The sequence below is a fragment of the Lampetra planeri genome, chromosome 26 (assembly GCF_965212315.1).
Source record: "Lampetra planeri chromosome 26, kcLamPlan1.2.h2, whole genome shotgun sequence".
Classification (NCBI taxonomy): domain Eukaryota; kingdom Metazoa; phylum Chordata; class Hyperoartia; order Petromyzontiformes; family Petromyzontidae; genus Lampetra; species Lampetra planeri.
This window is the reverse complement of record NC_136132.1, coordinates 8,614,562-8,634,426: the sequence shown is the minus strand read 5'-3', so window position 1 is coordinate 8,634,426 and position 19,865 is coordinate 8,614,562. Positions and strand designations below refer to the sequence as shown.

General features: G+C 48.2%; 1 protein-coding gene across 1 annotated transcript; it reads left to right on the top strand.

Annotated features, from left to right (window-relative positions):
- The first annotated feature begins 450 nt into the window (after nucleotides 1-450).
- On the top strand, nucleotides 451-19,611 carry SLC35H1 (solute carrier family 35 member H1). The gene is made up of 9 exons (XM_078606643.1): nucleotides 451-2,569; nucleotides 7,619-7,769; nucleotides 9,479-9,542; nucleotides 11,094-11,166; nucleotides 12,776-12,944; nucleotides 15,127-15,210; nucleotides 16,476-16,651; nucleotides 16,783-16,912; nucleotides 17,323-19,611. Exons 1-9 carry the CDS (start codon nucleotides 2,336-2,338, stop codon nucleotides 17,436-17,438), a joined length of 1,197 nt encoding a protein of 398 aa, XP_078462769.1. The 5' UTR covers nucleotides 451-2,335; the 3' UTR covers nucleotides 17,439-19,611.
- Nucleotides 19,612-19,865: the final 254 nt, after the last annotated feature.

Below are 19,865 nucleotides of genomic sequence, written 5' to 3'. Positions count from 1 at the left end.
GCACGGGGGGTGGGGAGTGGAGGGGGGTGGGGACTGGGGAGGGGGGGACTGGGGAGGGGGGGGGGACTGTGGCGGTGGGTGGGGGGGACTGGGGGTGGGGTGGGGGGGGACTGTTGTAGTACAGAGTTAGACTGATGGCCTTAATCTAAGTTGTCTTGTGGTTGTTGGTTGTTTGACTTGCATCCCACTGGGATTTTTGCACACAGTGTTGGTGTACGGTGATTTTTTTTCTGCAATGTTTTGCTGTCTTTTCTTGGATTTCTGTTTGCACTCAGTCACATAGTCACTTTAATGTTTTTTGTTCATGTTTTTGTTTTGTGTTTGTTGCGGTTGCACCCGATTCAAGAGCCGAATGTCTCACAGGGCTACACCTAATACATGAACTTGAACTGGGGGTGGGGTGGGGGGGGACTGGGGGTGGGGTGGGGGGGGATTCACGTGTCGGGGCCCCGCTCGCGCAGTGACGTGGAGGTTCCCCGCTGCGTCCGTTGGTGACATCGCCGGCCTCGGCGTCTCCCGCGGCCTCCACCTCCTCGCCGCCCTCCACCTCCTCACCGCGCGCCTCTCGAGCCGAGCGGGACGCGAGACAAGGCCGCGCCGCCCGTCTCATCCTGCCCGGTGGCTCGCACACGCGCGGCGGCGACCGCTCTCGGCGCGAGGCCCGCGGCCTAACCCCCGGCCTCGGATAGAAGCTCTGCCCAGGCAGAGCGAGCCTAGTCGGGGGCCGAGCAAGGCCGCACCACCCCTCCCCCCGGCTCCTCTCGGCCTTTCCCAGCTCTGTAGCCGGCAACGTTGGACATGACGATACTCTTAGATCCTCGGCTGGCTTCTTGCCCGCACTTTATATCACAGCCGTCGTGAGCGTGGTCTCTGCAAGCCGCTCCGTGTTTGCTGTCACAGATTTGGGAGAGGGAACGAAACTTCTAATCGTCTGGAGGTGTTGCAGTGCACAGACAGAAGGGGGTTCGTGAACCCATCTGTGCGGACTGTGGCGTACTCGCCTCTTCTATGCGGTTTGGGTGTTCTTCGTGTGCCGTGCTTGGGTTTCCACCTTCTTGAAAGGGAGTTGATTTAAGTGTTCCAGTATCTGCGGGGAAAGCGTCTGGAGATCTAGTTGAAGCATTGTCTTGATTAGAATCTGCCTGCTCTTTATGCTATAAAAATAACGGCTATTGACCAACGTACTATTACGCTTGGTGTATTTAGTAAATGCGTTCGGTCTGAAGTCGGTGATTCAGTATATTTGTTGAACTTATTTCGCATCATGCGTAGCCATCCGTGCTAAATTCGGTGACATAACTCAACGAAAAGCGGGTTAATTACACACGGCAGGAATTGTTTACCGTGACTGGGAAAGAGAGTTATCGACGAGGAAAATATTGACATTTACAGACGGTCTTAGAGATGTGTTAATTACGCAGGTAGCGAGTTTGTTTACATGTGACCACCGCTCAACGCACGTGTGTCAATGTTTCTTATGAGAAGCTGATAATTATTATCTCGTGTTTATTATTGCAAAGTCTAGTCGCCTGTCACACGGATGGCCGTGGCTTCAGAGAGGTGCTGTCATTGTTATTGACGTTAGCTGCACACTTCACAGCGCGAATGTTGACAGCTGGCCGGGTGAGAGCCAGCACTACTCTTAAAGGGCGAGTTAATGTGTCCCTTCAAGTGCAGGATTGTCGGGGTTTTCTTCTTATTATCATCTAAAAGTGAAGTTATTGTGTGGCATTGAATCGCGGTCAAGACAAAACGTGCATGCATATTTGAAAAGACTTGGAACACGCACAGCCAGAGAGAGAAAGTCAATTTAGTACCCGACTGCTTTTGTAACTGCGTGAAATACCGTGAGGCTGAAAGCGACTTCCACTGGCTAGAGAAGTGAATTTATCTGCTGACTCTGCATGCTCACTCAGCAGAAAATATGAACACGTCAAAGGGCGGCCTGGCGACACGGACTAGCCTCTGAAGACTTGACGCGTCGTGACACGCAACCTGAGGTTGAATAGGAACGCCACATCGTGAATTAAGCATTGGCAAGAGGTGACAAGATATTGGTGTGTTGAGACGCATCGGTCAATATCACGAGCACCCCATGTGTGGGGGGGGAGGGAGGGGTTCTTTCAGACACGTCTCATCTGAAAGGGGATTTGCGTACCACACACTTTTTTAAAGTCCTTCAAGGCAAGTGACTCCCTGTTGAAGACTTTGAACATGCTAACTACTTTACAAAGAAGACCCGGGCCTCGTGTATATTAAACCAGTGCGGTTTGACTTTATAACTGGCGAGTGCGCCCCAATATTTCATTTTTGAGAGACCCATCGTCGCGGCATCATGACGAAGGGGAAGCGAGCGGGTCGCAAGCGCGTCTCCATCCGTCTCAAGTTCGCCGAGAGCTGCGTGGGCTCGGGCCAGGCTCTCTCTACTGCCAGCTGCATGCCGGCCCGACGGCTCAGCGGTGCCGACTGGTGCCGCCTGTGCCGCCGCACGCTGCTCACGTTGGGCCTCGTGGTGCTCTACTACAGCTTTTCCATCGGCATCACCTTCTACAACAAGTGGATGATGAAGGTGAGACTAGCCCTTTGATGAAGGTGAGACTAGCCTTTTTTTGAAGGTGAGACTAGACCTTTGATGAAGGTGAGACTGGCCCTTTGATGAAGGTGAGACCAGCCGTTTGATGAAGGTGAGACCAGCCCTTTGATGAAGGTGAGACCGGCCCTTTGATGAAGGTGAGACTAGCCCTTTGATGAAAGTGAGACTGGCCCTTTGATGAAGGTGAGACCAGCCCTTTGATGAAGGTGAGACTGGCCCTTTGATGAAGGTGAGACCAGCCCTTTGATGAAAGTGAGACTGGCCCTTTGATGATGGTGAGACTGGCCCTTTGATGAAGGTGAGACCAGCCCTTTGATGAAGGTGAGACTGGCCCTTTGATGAAGGTGAGACTAGCCCTTTGATGAAAGTGAGACTGGCCCTTTGATGACAGTGAGACTGGCCCTTTGATGAAGGTGAGACCAGCCCTTTGATGAAGGTGAGACTAGCCCTTTGATGAAGGTGAGACCAGCCCTTTGATGAAGGTGAGACCAGCCCTTTGATGAAGGTGAGACTGGCCCTTTGATGAAGGTGAGACTAGCCCTTTGATGAAAGTGAGACTGGCCCTTTGATGACAGTGAGACTGGCCCTTTGATGAAGGCGAGACCAGCCCTTTGATGAAGGTGAGACTGGCCCTTTGATGAAGGTGAGACCAGCCCTTTGATGAAGGTGAGACTGGCCCTTTGATGAAGGTGACACTAGTCCTTTGATGAAGGTGAGACCAGCCCTTTGATGAAGGTGAGACTAGCCCTTTGATAAAGGTGAGACCAGCCCTTTGATGAAGGTGAGACCAGCCCTTTGATGAAGGTGAGACCAGCCCTTTGATGAAGGTGAGACCAGCCCTTGATGAAGGTGAGACCAGCCCTTTGATGAAGGTGAGACTGGCCCTTTGATGAAGGTGAAACTAGCCCTTTGATGAAGGTGAAACTAGCCCTTTGATGAAGGTGAGACCAGCCCTTTGATGAAGGTGAGACTAGCCCTTTGATGAAGGTGAGACCAGCCCTTTGATGAAGGTGAGACCAGCCCTTTGATGAAGGTGAGACCAGCCCTTTGATGAAGGTGAGACTGGCCCTTTGATGAAGGTGAAACTAGCCCTTTGATGAAGGTGAAACTAACCCTTTGATGAAGGTGAGACTGCCCCTTTGATGAAGGTGAGACTGGCCCTTTGATGAAGGTGAGACTGGCCCTTTGATGAAGGTGAGACCAGCCCTTTGATGAAGGTGAGACCAACCCTTTGATGAAGGTGAGACTAGCCCTTTGATGAAGGTGAGACTAACCCTTTGATGAAGGTGAGACCAGCCGTTTGATGAAGGTGAGACTAGCCCTTTGATGAAGGTGAGACTAGCCCTTTGATAAAGGTGAGACCGGCTCTTTGATGAAGGTGAGACTAGCCCTTTGATGAAGGTGAGACCAGCCCTTTGATGAAAGTGAGACTAGCCCTTTGATGAAGGTGAGACCAGCCCTTTGATGAAGGTGAGACTGGCCCTTTGATGAAGGTGACACTAGTCCTTTGATGAAGGTGAGACCAGCCCTTTGATGAAGGTGAGACTAGCCCTTTGATAAAGGTGAGACCAGCCCTTTGATGAAGGTGAGACCAGCCCTTTGATGAAGGTGAGACCAGCCCTTTGATGAAGGTGAGACCAGCCCTTTGATGAAGGTGAGACTGGCCCTTTGATGAAGGTGAAACTAGCCCTTTGATGAAGGTGAAACTTGCCCTTTGATGAAGGTGAGACCAGCCCTTTGATAAAGGTGAGACTAGCCCTTTGATGAAGGTGAGACCAGCCCTTTGATGAAGGTGAGACCAGCCCTTTGATGAAGGTGAGACCAGCCCTTTGATGAAGGTGAGACCAGCCCTTTGATGAAGGTGAGACTGGCCCTTTGATGAAGGTGAAACTAGCCCTTTGATGAAGGTGAACTAACCCTTTGACGAAGGTGAGACTGCCCCTTTGATGAAGGTGAGACTGGCCCTTTGATGAAGGTGAGACTGGCCCTTTGATGAAGGTGAGACCAACCCTTTGATGAAGGTGAGACTAGCCCTTTGATGAAGGTGAGACTAACCCTTTGATGAAGGTGAGACCAGCCGTTTGATGAAGGTGAGACTAGCCCTTTGATGAAGGTGAGACCAGCCCTTTGATGAAGGTGAGACCAGCCCTTTGATGAAGGTGAGACCAGCCCTTTGATGAAGGTGAGACCAGCCCTTTGATGAAGGTGAGACCAGCCCTTTGATGAAGGTGAGACTGGCCCTTTGATGAAGGTGAAACTAGCCCTTTGATGAAGGTGAACTAACCCTTTGACGAAGGTGAGACTGCCCCTTTGATGAAGGTGAGACTGGCCCTTTGATGAAGGTGAGACTGGCCCTTTGATGAAGGTGAGACCAGCCCTTTGATGAAGGTGAGACCAACCCTTTGATGAAGGTGAGACTAACCCTTTGATGAAGGTGAGACCACCCTTTGATGAAGGTGAGACCAGCCGTTTGATGAAGGTGAGACTAGCCCTTTGATGAAGGTGAGACTAGCCCTTTGATAAAGGTGAGACCGGCTCTTTGATGAAGGTGAGACTAGCCCTTTGATGAAGGTGAGACTAGCCCTTTGATGAAAGTGAGACTAGCCCTTTGATGAAGGTGAGACTGGCCCTTTTCCCAGCCCTTTGATGAAGGGGATACCAGCCCAATTCACTGCTGGGTGAGGGCCCTCACCCTGATGTACCCTGTCTGACGTGGGACTCAGCTCTTGGTTGAAAGAGCTTCCTGTTCCAGGGCCTTTAGTTGGTGCCATCGTATCATTAGAGCAGACATGCTGGTGAACCACTTTAATGATTAAGAGTTGATTGCTGGTTGGTTGTAATTGGCAGGTTAGTTTTTCGCAATAAGGTGAATCTGTAGTGCAGGTGAAAATAGGCTATCCATAAATATAGTATGGTTTATTGTGTTAATAAGCTGGAGTTTTCTATTTTAATTAGGGATCCAGATTGTGAAGCTCTTTCACTCAAGAGCGGAGTTCTTGCTAAGACCTGATGCTGCTGGATATAATCTCTAGCGAAACTACGTATAAACATTGTCATGCTTTTCAACATTCTTCTGGTTTTCTGAAAAACCAAATCCGTTGAAAAGCTAAATAAAAGCAAGTACGAATCATAATATTGGCCGTGAAAGCCTACATTTGAAATACATGTTATTTTTGTACTAAAAACGACAGGGCTTTCTCATGACAAATATTAAAATCTATCCAGAGTACTCAAGTATTGTGTCCAGTTACCTACAAATGGGAGTGGCTTCATAGATTAACTGGAATGCAGATGGTGTGGCTTAATAAAAGCGTTCTTTTTCCCACAACCCACAAGGCTTTGGTTAGGCCCTCATCTAGCAGTGGATTCCTCTGTTTGTGTAGCAAACACAGGTCTGTGTTCCAGGAAGAACTGGTCAAGTGGCCTGCCATTACTTGTGCATTATAGCTTACCTCCTCATGATTTTAATACATCATCTCACCCTCCCCAGCTGAGACTGGAAAGCCTGGGCCATTGTTTGAAGCCACGCTCAAACCGGTGCCCCAAGATGATAATATCCAACAATCCTCACAAACAAATTTTGCAAGTTGGTGAGGATTGAATTTACAGTACATTGTATTCCCTGTGTGCGTGAAACTTCACATGAAGCAAGGCTAACAGTTTTTTAAAATGTAAAAACCCTGCAATACGCAGGCCCAACAGAGGGGATGCATTTCCCTTCAACTTAACAAAGGGTACTTACACGTGTGCATTATGATGGTGAAAGGCAGTTGGCCAATGTCGCTGTGTGAAAAAGGCAGGTACTGTACAACCAGAGTAATGTTTTGTAGTGGCTACTGTCATCAGTGAGATACATCGGAGACAGAAGTTCAGCAATATCCACACACTGAATTGAATGCAGTTGTGTGTCCGCTGTTGGGACAGCATTGGCTGGTGTCTAAAGGATGACCCTTGTTAACAAATAGGTATATACGTGCAACAGTCGACTGAAATGCAGAGGATTCATTGCCGAGCATCGATTATTATTGTTGCAATTCACGAAACGAATCTTGCTTTGTTAAAACGAATTATTTAACTTTTGTGCAAAATCCTACAAAATGTACATTTATCCTTACCGATGGCACAAACAAGACATTGAGATGGTGCAGACGAGACTGAACAAACAAGACAGTATATTGATTCTTGAGTTGATTTCGTATGACCCTGAATCAAGGCAAAATATTAATTGCGGGAATAGTGAGGGGTGAATTGTTGGACATCTAACGCACGGACACTGTACGCTCGGTAACCTGAGAGACGTGCTGAGCCCACAAAGATGTGACAGGGATGAAGTGGCTACGTGATTCAGAAATCTGAGCGCTGATCTGACAACAATTGGATCGCATCTGGGCAGCTACCAATGATTCAACCAGGTTTTGAAGTGTTGCTGGTTGATTCGTTTTCTTTACCTCATCAAAAAGGGCATCTTATTAAATTTGGTTTTCACAATTCGGCTAAAATGCTATCTCTCAAAGTGTAAATAACGTTTTTACTTGCATGTGACAAATGTCACTCTCGTAGTGCAGAGCGAGTGGGAAGTGCTGCACTCTGCTAGTTGTGGACCCCAGGGGTCACTTGAAGGTAGTTCAGAGGTAGCTCTGTAATATCCACTTCCGTAGGCAATCCACCAACATAAAGGGTTGCTCTGCAACAGATCTGACGTGTACTTTGGCTCGTTAAGGCCTTGATGCCGATCGCAAATTGTGATAAAATTTCGTTAAGATCACCAACTTTGTTTCCATCTTCATTCATGTGAATGTTTTCAGAACCAAAACGTACAACAAAAGTAGCCCTGTGACATCCTGTTCAGGGTGCCCATTCCCCAACGTCACGCAAACATTGTGTTTGCTGTCGAGATTTACCAAAGGGACGTCTTCTGTGCCGCCACGCAGCAAGGGGCCGCCAGCACAATGGGAACGCGATACGTGATAGCGACTGCACCTTGCCCGTCACCGACGCCACGCCCTGTCTGTTTGTTTTCCCCAGGGTTTCCACTTCCCGCTGGCCATGACCATGGTGCACATGGCCATGAACTTCATGTTTTCGGCACTGGTGCGAGCGATGATGCAGTGCACCGGGGAGCGGGAGCGCGTGGCCCTGCCTTGGCCCGAGTACCTCAAGCGTGTGGGGCCCACGGGTGAGATGGCAGAGGTCGCAAGCGGGTTTTGATTCCTTACCCGTACCCGGCCGCACCAGGGTCGCAAACGGGTACCCGTACCCGGCCGTACCCGTACCCTACCCGTACCTGGCCGGGTACCCTACCCGTACCCAGCCGGGTACAGGGAGGGTACGGGTATCGGGTACCTGATTGCGACCTCTGGGATGAAGCCATGTTGCAGGCGCGGGTGGGTTGATTCTAGGAACTTGAATTGTGAGAAGAGACAAGACGTTGGGAAATGAGTGACAAACGGTTACTCACCAGTGACTCATGGCCTACCCGTATCCGGCCGCACCAGGGTCGCAAACGGGTACCCATACCCGTACCCAGCCAGGTACAGGTAGCCGGGTATCGGGTAGGGTACGGGTATCGGGTACCCGGTTGCGACCTCTGTGAGACGGTCACCAACTCTCCTCTCGCCAGCCTGGCCACCTGCCGAGTTTGGGCACTTGCCAAGATTGCAATTGCAAAAGCAATGGTTAACTAACATTACATTTCACGTTGAATTGTGATTCCAATCTATTATGAATTGCACAGTTACAATTGTAAATTTCCCCCCACCTCTCCTATTGCTTATTTGAATGATGTAGCTGAATGGGACAGCAATTGGCGGTAGTGTTCATTCGATGAGTACAATGTTAACGATGTTGCAATGAACGCTGACGTTATATCAATGCTTTATTTCACCCACAGCCCATTAACTGCAGCACTTATTTTCTTGCAATGAGATCGAGTGAAAAAAAAACACCTTGTGTACAAGAGAGGATACATTATGATAAAAAAAATAATGATGAAGAATTATATAACGTGTGAAGAGTGATAACAAAACGCTTTAAATTGTTTCATAAAAGGTAGTTTTTTTAAATAGAAATTATTGAGCGTGGCTTTTATCTCTATGGGCAGGCAAATAGCACATGGCCAGGGTGCAAGAACGGCTTTAATTATTAATAATAGTGTTTTTCCCCTTTTTTCTGGCAACAAAACTGAAACCTTTTTACAAGGATTCATGTCTGCATTAACCACAATACTTGCAGTCAAATGCAAACAAAAAACACGCAATGATAATACATGCATTGTCCGTGACACTGATTGGTCCACATCAAGGGACGGTTTTCTTTTGAGCCTCGACCCAATTGGTGCTCGACCAGAGGACCAATCAGTGTCACGGACAATGCATGTATTATCATTGCGTGTTTTTTTTGCATTTGACTGAAGTATTGTGGTTAATGCAGACATGAATCCTTGTATAAAGGTTTCAGTTTTGTTGCCAGAAAAAAAGGGGAAAAAACCTATTATTATATTTTGGTACTGGCAAAGGAGGTCCAATGATGTAGAGGCTTTAATTATTGTCAGAATCCACTTCACACCAACATTGAGCAATAGAACAGTCCAATCTGTGGAAGTTGTCAGCAGTTGCCCTGTGTCTTGTACTCGAATATTTGCGGGAAATGTCTTTCCACCATCTTGGGAAATGTGCACCTTGGTCATTGGACCTGAGATATATTCCAGCGTCCTGACAGACCGTGAGCACGATACTTCATGTTGCCCCGTGGCCATGGCCTTGAGGCCTGCAACACTGACTGATGTTTATTCCACTCTGTGCTGGCGTCAGTGTCCAAGTTTGCCACATTCAAAACATTCCTGCATTAACAAGTATAATATGTAATCATTCTTCTGTTTGTTTTCAGCCATTGCGAGCGCCCTGGATATTGGCCTGTCTAACTGGAGTTTCCTGTTCATTACAATTTCATTGTGAGTCGTTGATGTCTTATCAACTTGAACGTTCACGTGTACGAGTACACACGTTAATGGGCACGAACACGAGCATGCTTGTGCATGCACACATCATTTGCATATATGCACGCATACACGTACAGTTCTTTTTTTAACGTAGAGTTCCTTTGTCAATCCACTGCTGGTCTGTGCGGGATGGTGATGCGGGTAGCATGGATGCAGGTGCATAGAAAGTACAGTACAACAGAGTGAAACTCAATGCACTTGTCAACAACACTGCCTTAAAAGCAAAATGTAATTGGTAACGTTTTGGTCAATGGGCCCTCTTCATAGCATGTACAACAATGGGTATTGCTGCACCGCCCTCTACTATCCATCATGTAGCCTATAACACCCATCCAAGCACTTTCCAGGCTGAGCTTCCGAGATCCGATGAGGTCTGGCACACTCAAAGAAATTTGGTAATGGGCCTGTAATTCATACAGGCATTCGATGTGCTGAAATGTCTTTGTGGAGCGTTGTTTTGGAAAAGTTGAATCCATATGGCATCCACTGTAGGTTTCGTTGAGAGTTATAGAATGCAGGTCCATGAATTCAAAGTATGCCACAAATGCATTTGCTATAATATTAAGGAAATACAACTGCAAATAAAACCAATATGGCCAGGATTAAAAGCTCATGAACTGACGTGAATGCACGATCGGTGGAATGTGAAGAAAATGTTTGTACCATACTTTTAACATCCTCAGCATTGATGTATCATGTAATATCAATATTTTATAATCTATGTGAAGACTAAAGGAGGGCAGTGGTGGTTTCAAGGAGGAATTGCCCCCCTCTCCCTTGATTCCCTGAAAGTTTTATTGGGTTTCGATATTTCTCAGATAAAATACATAGCATGGTTATTGTGTTTAACATTGGGCCTTGGTATTTTGGGAGCGTTACTATCTTTTGGGAAGTTTTATAGATTCGCCTTTGGAGGAAGTAATTTCTAGTGACGGAAAATCATATGTTTAAAAATATATATCTTTCAGAAATAAGTTTTCTCTCACTTTCATACCACTTCAAAATTGCCACTTTAATTCTTATTTGTGTATGACACAAATATATCCATTGGCTGTCGTCGAGTTTTCAAATAATTACTTGGTAAGGTCAGGGTGTAGAGTGTTCTTGGCAATGAGATTTTATTCGTGGTGACACGGCCCAGCGGTAGCTCCTTTGCCGCTTGTTGCAGAGTTTCGTGGTTTGAATCCAGCAGGCTGCGCTGTGTGTAGTAACAAAACACGACACAGTTGACGTTAAAGATCCCCTAATGTCATTCGGAAAAAATAAGTCATTGTGTGCTAGGGTCACAGTCCAAATTTGCCAAAATTTAAAATGGACCTGCGTTACTCAATTGGGATTACCATCGCAACATTCTCACCCCCTCCCTACTGACAGACTGTAGCCATCTGTGAAACAGCGCCTTCACACTAGCCCTGAGCTATAGGAATATCACGAATACCGTAATGCACTAAATTATTATTGCGAATGTAATTTCTGATGTTTCTTTTTGTTGGTCCCATCCAGATACACCATGACCAAGTCAACGTCGATCATCTTCATCCTCCTTTTCTCCATCGTGTTCAGGCTGGAGAGGGCTGTGAGTACCCTACATGCCTCCACATGCCCCCACTTATCTACAAGTATGCCACGCTTATTGTGGTGCTGTCAGAAGTAGTAATCACGATAAAGATGTAGTAGAGTTACCCACTCGATGTTCACAAACTGGGAGAGCAAATCGTTAACAAGGTTTTCCCGCTCAAACTAACGGTCAGGGTCTCACAAGCTGTGAGAGCTGACCGTAAACAAGGTTTTCCCGCGCGACCAAACGGTCAGGGTCAGATAGGGTGAATTGGGATCGAAAAGCAGATTGGGAACGACCAATCACAGGGTTCCACAAGGTGGCCGGGGATTGGACAACCCGGCCACGAACAAGTATAAAGCCAGAGCGCTCGGAGCTCTCGGGGAGTTCGACTACACGAAGACCCAAGACGGCGGAAGAAGCCTAGGACCCTGGACCAAGCCCTCCAGCCCTTATCAGGGCTAGGGTTTAGAGTAACCAATGGTCGGGAGACATCTCCCTAGGTCCAGTCAGAGGACACTGAAAGAGCGGGATATTAAGTAGCCTGTAGGGTACGGGGGCTTGTACGTTCTGAGTGTAACGGGTGAGGGGACCGTATACCCCTCAGTGCATAGGGACTGTGTTAATAAGACGAATAAAAGTGTGTGCTACAAAAGACGTTGAAGAGTCCGTCTGTACAACACTACAAATACATGACTAAAGATGGTCTTGTAAGGTGATTTATCTATTTATAACCCCGCATAAAGGTGAAGTTGGCAAATTGAAAGAGAACTCCATAAAATTATATTGCCGCATATTGGCAAGAGTACTTCATACGGCATGTATATGGGGCCCCATACTTAACTTCGAGTGCTCTTTTCAATTACAGCTGGTAATCCCACAGCATTTGTTTTACGGGCCTGACTGTTGATGAGACCTCTAATGTTTAAACAGGTCCACAGTTTTCTTACTTAAACAAATGCTGATCGATGTTGGTCTAGAAAGCCGATGGGCTGATGGACTCATGAATATTTGTGTGTGAAGAGACAGAGTTCTGCTGATAGTTGCTTTCTTTAGCCAGTGTTCCTGCTCGGTTCAATCTCAAACCTGTTTCTTCTTGATTTGAAGCTTTCATGACTGCAGGAATCCACACTCTGGTTCTTTCGGTAAAGTCACGTAGGTAGAAAAAATAACAAAGGAAAACACGACGTTTCGGTCGCAACACAAGCGTCCATCTTTACCGAAAGAACCAGAGAGTATACTGTTTCTTCTTGATTATTTATTGACCACTACGCCCTCCGACTACAAATTCATCATCCGTAACTCGTTACATTCACGCTTATTTGGATTTTTTTAGCTCAGATTTCAGAGCCATATCAAAATCCTCGCGTTAATGTCAGCGTCTGTCTAGCGGCATGGGAAGTGTTTATCGATGCTTTGTGCAGCGATCCAGAATTTCTCACAAACTTAGCATAGTTACTTACCGTGAATGAAACATTGCGGACCTCCGAGCGAACACAAGGGGGAGATCTCCCGCACCTTGCAACCTCTCTCCAGTTGGAGGCCTCGTGTGCCTTGGCCATGGTGTCCCTGTGCTCGTTTGGACCGTGGTTGTCGTTGTGACGTTGCGACCGTTGTTGTCGCGTAGCGGCCGAGCCTCATCGTGGTGGTGAGCCTCATTGCGGGCGGCCTCTTCATGTTCACCTACGAGTCAACCCAGTTCAACCTGGAGGGCTTCCTGCTCGTGCTCACCGCCTCGTTCATCGGCGGGATCCGCTGGACGCTCACCCAGATCCTCACTCAGAAGGCAGAGCTCGGTTTGTGGGCCGCAACACCCCCCCGCCCTACCCCCCCCCCCCACCGCATGTTGCACGTGCGACATAATCATGAAAAGAATACGTTGAAAAAAAAATTAACCCGTAAAAACTAAGTTTTTCACTATAAATCCTTTATATGCGTGGCGGCTAGAGTCCTCTCGTCCTCTGGCTTGAGATGGCTGCCACCTATGGGTCAGATGATTGCCTGGCAGCATTAAGCAATTGGTAATTGAATACAAACAAAAAAATCCTAAAAAGTGTCAAATTTTGCAAAAAAAAATTCACGAAAATTTATTGTCACGCACAACGAGTCTGTGTGGAAAATGTCAGCTCGATTGGATCATGGGAAGTGGGTTAAAAAACGACCGAAAGATTTGCACGGTCGTAAGCACGCAAGCAAGCAAGCGAACTTAATATAAAGGATTTAAATAAGAATAGATTGTACCCTTTCTGGCAATACAACAGGTGTCAAGATGTTAAAACACGAGAGACAGACACAGCCTTCTAAAGAAGAGACAAGCTTCTAGATTTGCTAAGTGCATAGCTCCAGTGGCTTACGTTGGAGATTTCAGTCTTTTTTTGTACGGCTGACGTGGGTGTAGGGCTGCAGCTATAATTTTACTATGAGGCGGTTGAGTAAGTTGATTGCGTCGGGGGTAACTGAGTGAATCACTGTGGTGTACCTCCTCCCTTGTGTTTGTGAATCGGGCACCGAATCCACGTCACTCGCTCCACGGTTCTGTTCTGGGCGGTGACCACAGTTGCCGCGCACAGCCCGAAGTGTATTTAATTTCCCATTTGTGCATCATCACATGTCCACATCTGCTGCCGTGGTTTGTGCCCCACAGTAGTTGCCGATATTGCTCTGTGTAATACCACTTGTGTACATTTGCAGAGCATGTGAAGCAGTTGCCACGTAGTAGTAAGCAGTTGTAGTATTTATAATGCACTGCAGTATTAAGCAGGGCGGCCAGCCAGACTCGAACCGCAAACTTACGCAACAAGCCGCAAATGCGCCATGGCTGGACCGCATCACCGCCTCCCCCCCCCCCCCCCACCATGCCGCCGACACACGTGCGGGCGTGTTTACACGCGTGTCACTTTCACCTCTCTAATGAAGTGGTTCTTAACCTTTACTGCAATCTGCACCCCTATGATTCTCAGAATGGGCACCTCACGCCCCCAGGGGGCGAGTGCACTCCGGGTTAAGAAGTACTGCTCTAATGTATGACGAGGGGGAGAGGCGGTGACGCAGTGCTTAGTTCATTAAGCGGACAACCTCAGTTCGATTCCCAGCCGTGGATAACATCCGCCGTGTTTGAACCGGTCCTGCCTCCACCCCCTCCCACAACTTTGCCAACCCGCATGGCCCGGCGTGGTGAAGTATGATCAAACCACCCCCAAGACTGACATGGTGGATTGACAAAAGGCTCTGTGTAAATTTTATTTTTTGTAAGATGCAATGATGTCAGTTGCCATTGCGTTTTTGGTATAGCCGTCGCCTTCCGCTGATTGCAGGACACGATTCCTTAAAAGTAGATCCAGAGTTACACACGTCAACATCGTCCCATGCAATTTCTTTAGCAATGTCGAGGTGCAGTGTGAAAGTCCCCATGCACTTTGCAGAAACGTGTGATTGTATTTTGCTCAAGGCGTATGGAATGGGTCCCCCATCTCCACATCATTCATCCAGTTTCTCAACAGTCGACTCTGTTAACTTGCGACCGAGGCATTACACACCAGAGGTGGCACCTGGCGGAATACCCTCGGGTTGTTTCAGCACCACCCTTGCTCCAGGTAGCATTCCCAATGTAATTCCAGTGTTTTACACACGTGATCCACTTGTAGATACCCCACTAAATTAAGAGGGAGAATGCTACGTTTACGTTCAAAGTCCATGCACCAACCATTGTCAATGCGCTTGCTTATTCAATGTTTTATTACATCTTTTAACACTCCTCTGAAAGAGTGGTATGGATCCATCGCTGCTACAATATTCAATCGCCTGCTGAGAATAGAGTTAGAAATCAGTGGGTTGTTTATAAAAGGGCTTTTCCTCCGTATTCTACTCAAGTGTGTGTGGCGTGTCGAGGTGTTGGAGTGAATTTGAATAAGCTCGGTGTGACTTTTGGTTGCTCGTGGCAGCGGTGGCAATGGTTGACTTCCTGTCTCTGGCTTGCAGGGTTGCACAATCCCGTGGATGCTCTGTATCACCTGCAGCCCCTCATGCTCGCCGCTCTCTTCCCATTGTTCCTCTACAACGAAGGTGAAGCCCATAACACGTCCTCGTTGTTTCTGTTGCAGCGATTGTGACGTGCGCTCCATTTGCGGTACCGCGACGGTAGGTTCAGTGTGTACTGTACGAGTGAGTTACTCGGATAGTTGCCCAGGAAACGTTATCTGTTATTGTTGATATCATTAGGGCGGACATGTTTGTCCGTTCTTTTTCGTTTGACTGTCAGGGTGCCGCAGTGGTTACACCTGTGTCTCATAGCAAGAACGGCCTGGGTTTAATTCCTGACTCGGGGACCTCTCTGTGTGGAGATTGTATGTTCTCCTCCTGTTCTACAGAGTGAGTGAGTGGAGTTTGTATGATATCCCCCTGTTCTGCAGAGAGTGAGTGGAGTTTGTATGTCCCCCCCCTGTTCTACAGAGTGAGTGGAGTTTGTGTGTTCTCCTCCTGTTCTACAGAGTGAGTGGAGTTTGTGTGTTCTCCTGTTCTACAGAGTGAGTGAGTGGAGTTTGTGTGAACTCCCCCTGTCCTACAGAGTGAGTGAGTGGAGTTTGTGTGATCTCCCCCTGTTCTACAGAGTGAGTGAGTGGAGTTTGTGTGATCTCCCCCTGTTCTACAGAGTGAGTAAGTAGAGTTTGTGTGATCTCCCCCTGTCCTACAGAGTGAGTGAGTGGAGTTTGTGTGATCTCCCCCTGTTCTACAGAGTGAGTGAGTGGAGTTTGTGTGATCTCCCCCTGTTCTACAGAGTGAGTGAGTGAGTGGAGTTTGTGTGATCTCCCCATGTTCTACAGAGTGAGTGAATGGAGTTTGTGTGATCTCCCCCTGTTCTACAGAGTGAGTAAGTAGAGTTTGTGTGATCTCCCCCTGTCCTACAGAGTGAGTGAGTGGAGTTTGTGTGATCTCCCCCTGTTCTACAGAGTGAGTGAGTGGAGTTTGTGTGTTCTCCTCGTGTTCTACAGAGTGAGTGAGTGGAGTTTGTATGTTCTCCCCCTGTTCTGCATGGGTTTTCTCCTGGCTCTTCGGTTTCCTGGTATTGGCCAAAACATCCCAATCCAATGCAGAAAAATTACTTGCAAATTACTCAATTGGGATTATACGCAGCAACATCGCCTCCAACTGAAAAAACTTAGCAGGTCCCTCCTGAAAAAGAGCTTTGAGACTCGTCGAAGATTTTCTGGCACGGCAAGTGTGAGTTTTAATCATAAAAATAAAAGTGCTGCCTTCAAGCGTTGGTGCGCTGCTGGTGTGACGCTGACCTCTCTCGTGTTGTCTGCCCCCCCCCTCCCCCACTCCTGCAGGTGTGAGCTTGGCGTGCACGGAGAAGCTGTTTGGCTTCCACGACAGCGAGGTGCTGTTGTGGTCCGTGGGCACGCTGGCGCTCGGAGGCGTGCTCGCGTTTGGCCTCAGCTTCTCCGAGTTCCTGCTGGTCTCCCAAACGTCCGGCCTCACTCTCTCCATTTCCGGCATTTTCAAGGCCAGTTGCTTTTTGCTATGCTTTGTTCTTCCTCGACGACTGTTTGTGTTATGTGCGCGCCTGCACGCTTGCGGGCGCGGGTACCTGCGTTCCCCTGGAGAGTAATGTCTGCGTCCCATTTGGTGTTTCAGGAGGTGTGCACGCTGGTGCTGGCCACGCACATCAACGGGGACATCATGTCTCCGCTCAACTGGGTGGGCTTCGGCGTGTGCCTGGCGGGAATCTCGCTGCACGTGGCACTCAAGGCGCTGCGGCCACCTGGTACGGACTCCGGTCCACAACCGCGGAATTCACTCCTCGGCCGGCGTCCGTGGCTTTCATCCACGATTCGGCCTTTGCAAAAATGCCTCTGTCGACGCAGCCTTAAATCAGTACCCGCTGCGGTGTGCAAACGTCAGCACTGGGAAGACAAAGGCGACCCGGCGCCTTTGTGCACCTTGCTGACCTTTATAGGTGCTACTTGCTAAATCGGATCCCAACTGTGAGTGAGCTGTGGATAGACTCTGGCTCACCACGGCAACTTGGCATGTCAACGCCTGAACAGGATACGACCGCTATCCCCCACGCGTGTTTGTGCAGAAAGTCACTTTGGCTCGTAGACTTGGTGAGTTGCGTACTTGTTGTTGAGCCGTGGGCTTGTTGTTCAGTTGTTGCTCGATGTCGTCCGGCAGAGGTGGAGCCGGCTGTGCGCGAGCGCGAGGAGGCCGTGGAGCTGCTGCTCCGGAACGGCCTCGCCAACGACTCGGACAGCGATGCCGAGAGCCTCTTTGACATCCGCGACCGGTAGCGCCTGGAAGCACCACGGGCGTTCACGCCGGGGGGGGGGACTTGAGGAGCACGAGCCACCATTCTGCTCGCAGGGGCACGCACTCCGGCGGCTTTGCAGTCGTAAACTTCTGTCTCGCGACGTAACGTCAGAGGCGACGACGGTGACACGATTGTGAGGCCCAGGTCCGCGCTTTAAGGGAGGTAGCTGATCTCATGCCCGCGTCAGGGCGAATCAGAATATACTGTATATAAGATGTGTTCCTCGGGCAGGAGCGGTCGGAACTCGTTTTCATTTTTGCCAAATGTGTTTTGCTTATCCCGGTGACACGCGTTACCCTTTGACTTTCGACATAAACGAAGGTGTGGGATGATGGGCCGAAGAAGGTACTTTTAGCCAGTAGAAGTTCATATTATTCTTACCAATGCCTGTGCAGGCCAATAACGAATGATAAGTAATGCAACAATACTTAAGGGTTGCATGTGAACAGGACAAAACATGCCCTATGTTGCAGACCATCAGTGTGTGTTTATATATAGCGGGTTGAAGACATCACCAGCCTGGAGCTGACAGTGTGACCTTGTACATTGATCAGCAACGTAGCAGAATGACGATGACGTGAGTCGAACTCCCGCCCCTTGCGTGCGTTTGTCCTCGGCTCGTGCCCACAACAGCTCGACACTTGGGGCACTCATGTAAACAAGAGGGCATTGGGTACACTCTAAACTCCCAGCATCGTTTCCAGCCAATCTTAATGCCTGTTCGTTGGCAAAAAAAATTCTAAGTATTATTCAGACTAAGATAAAATGTGAGACAATCGACTTTAATGTCATGATGTGTTTAAGCAACGTAGCATCCAGTCACGCCATCTTGAGCTCACAAACCGCATCACCAGGACCCCCTCAGAGGCCCCATCTGGGATTGGGGGTGGGGGCGTTTGCCATCGTTGCACTGAGCGGTCCGAGCACTGACTTTGAGACTCGCCGCAACTGATAAGGTTTAAATGTGTACTTCTGTGAATTTTTATGAGAAAAAAACCACATGCAATTATAAAGAATAATAGAGTTTGTTTATCACTGATGTCATCTTCTCTCGGACAGAAACAGAGCACAGTATTTGTAATACACTTACATGTATTTAAGAAAATGTACAAATGTATGTGTAGCAACGTTTGCCGCAATGTGCATCTTTGAATGTCACAGAGATCGTTTGGGGTGACGGGAGAAGCATCGGTTGGCAGACGGAGATGGCAGTGTGGGTGAGCGTCTATTGGTCTGAGCATTGCAGTGCCAGATCTGCCAACCGACCAACCCCTTCATGTGGCAGTTTGAGGCTGGGGATTGTGGCTGTTCTGTATAGCGTGCACATCTGTCTCAACCACTTCTTGTGGTTAGCAGACATGAGGCTCCCATGGGAACAGTGATGTGAACGGTTGAGTCGTGGTTTTTCTAAATAAACTTAGACCCATTGGAAAACTGAACTGTATTTATCAATAGTCAACTGACTCCTTCCACCCCACTAATGTTTCTTCTAAATCGGAATGTTAAACCACCACCACTCGCATCACTCAGGAACGACTTATTATTAGCTTCCAAAGCAACAATTATCAGCACTTTTGCAAATTCCCCGCTGTATATGAAATGCGGCTAACCTCTTTCTACCCAGAATTCGCGTTATGCGGTTTGAATTCACTCGTGCGGTTATGCGGTCGGGCGTGGGACAGAATTGTGCGTGTGTACTGTGGGTACTGTGGGTACTGTGCGTGCGACTCGGCAGGCAGCTGCCTCCTCGTGCGGTTTTCGCTTTGTGTGCCCCCTTTTCTTGGAATGCATCTACTACTAATACGACTACTACTGCCGCACAGAGCGAGGGGGGGGGAGCCGGTATTGTTTACGGATCAATGTACGAAGGCCGAACCCTCGTGTGTCAACAACCGTGCCCTTCTGCCGTGCTCACGATTCTGCTGAAGGCGTTCGGTGCGTTTGCGCGTCCCTGAGATCTGCTGCCCGCTGCTCCGGTGGTCGGTGGCTTCTGATGCGTCGGTGTTTTGATGAAGCCAAAGTTTTGATTGTAATTTAATTTCACCGAGATGTATAAATTAGTTTTTTCCCAATGGCTGCAATATATTGACAAATCTTTTTTTTGGAATGTACATAATAACAATTATAATAAAAACATAGTCTAAGTACTGAAATGCACCGTGTCCTTTGAAATTTGTTCCTCCACAAAAACTATTTTCGACTTCACCTAAATCTTTGTAAGTATTATTTCATGAACATATCGTGTTTTTTTGTTTGGTAAATAGAAGTGTTATTGACACCATCGTGTTTTAACGTGATGATACTGTAGGGCTGTTACGGGAGGGCTGTAAGTGCATACGATCCAATGGGTAACAAACACAGTGGGCGGAGTTACGGGAGTACACGGGGGGGGGTGCCCGCAACGACG

Excerpts from the sequence above, each read along its gene's own strand:
- SLC35H1 (XM_078606643.1), top strand. The coding sequence starts at position 2,336 with ATGACGAAGGGGAAGCGAGCGGGTCGCAAGCGCGTCTCCATCCGTCTC. Across the intron at positions 7,770-9,478 it reads CAAGCGTGTGGGGCCCACGG|CCATTGCGAGCGCCCTGGAT; the intron begins GTGAGATGGCAG and ends GTTTGTTTTCAG. Across the intron at positions 11,167-12,775 it reads TGTTCAGGCTGGAGAGGGCT|CGGCCGAGCCTCATCGTGGT; the intron begins GTGAGTACCCTA and ends GTTGTCGCGTAG.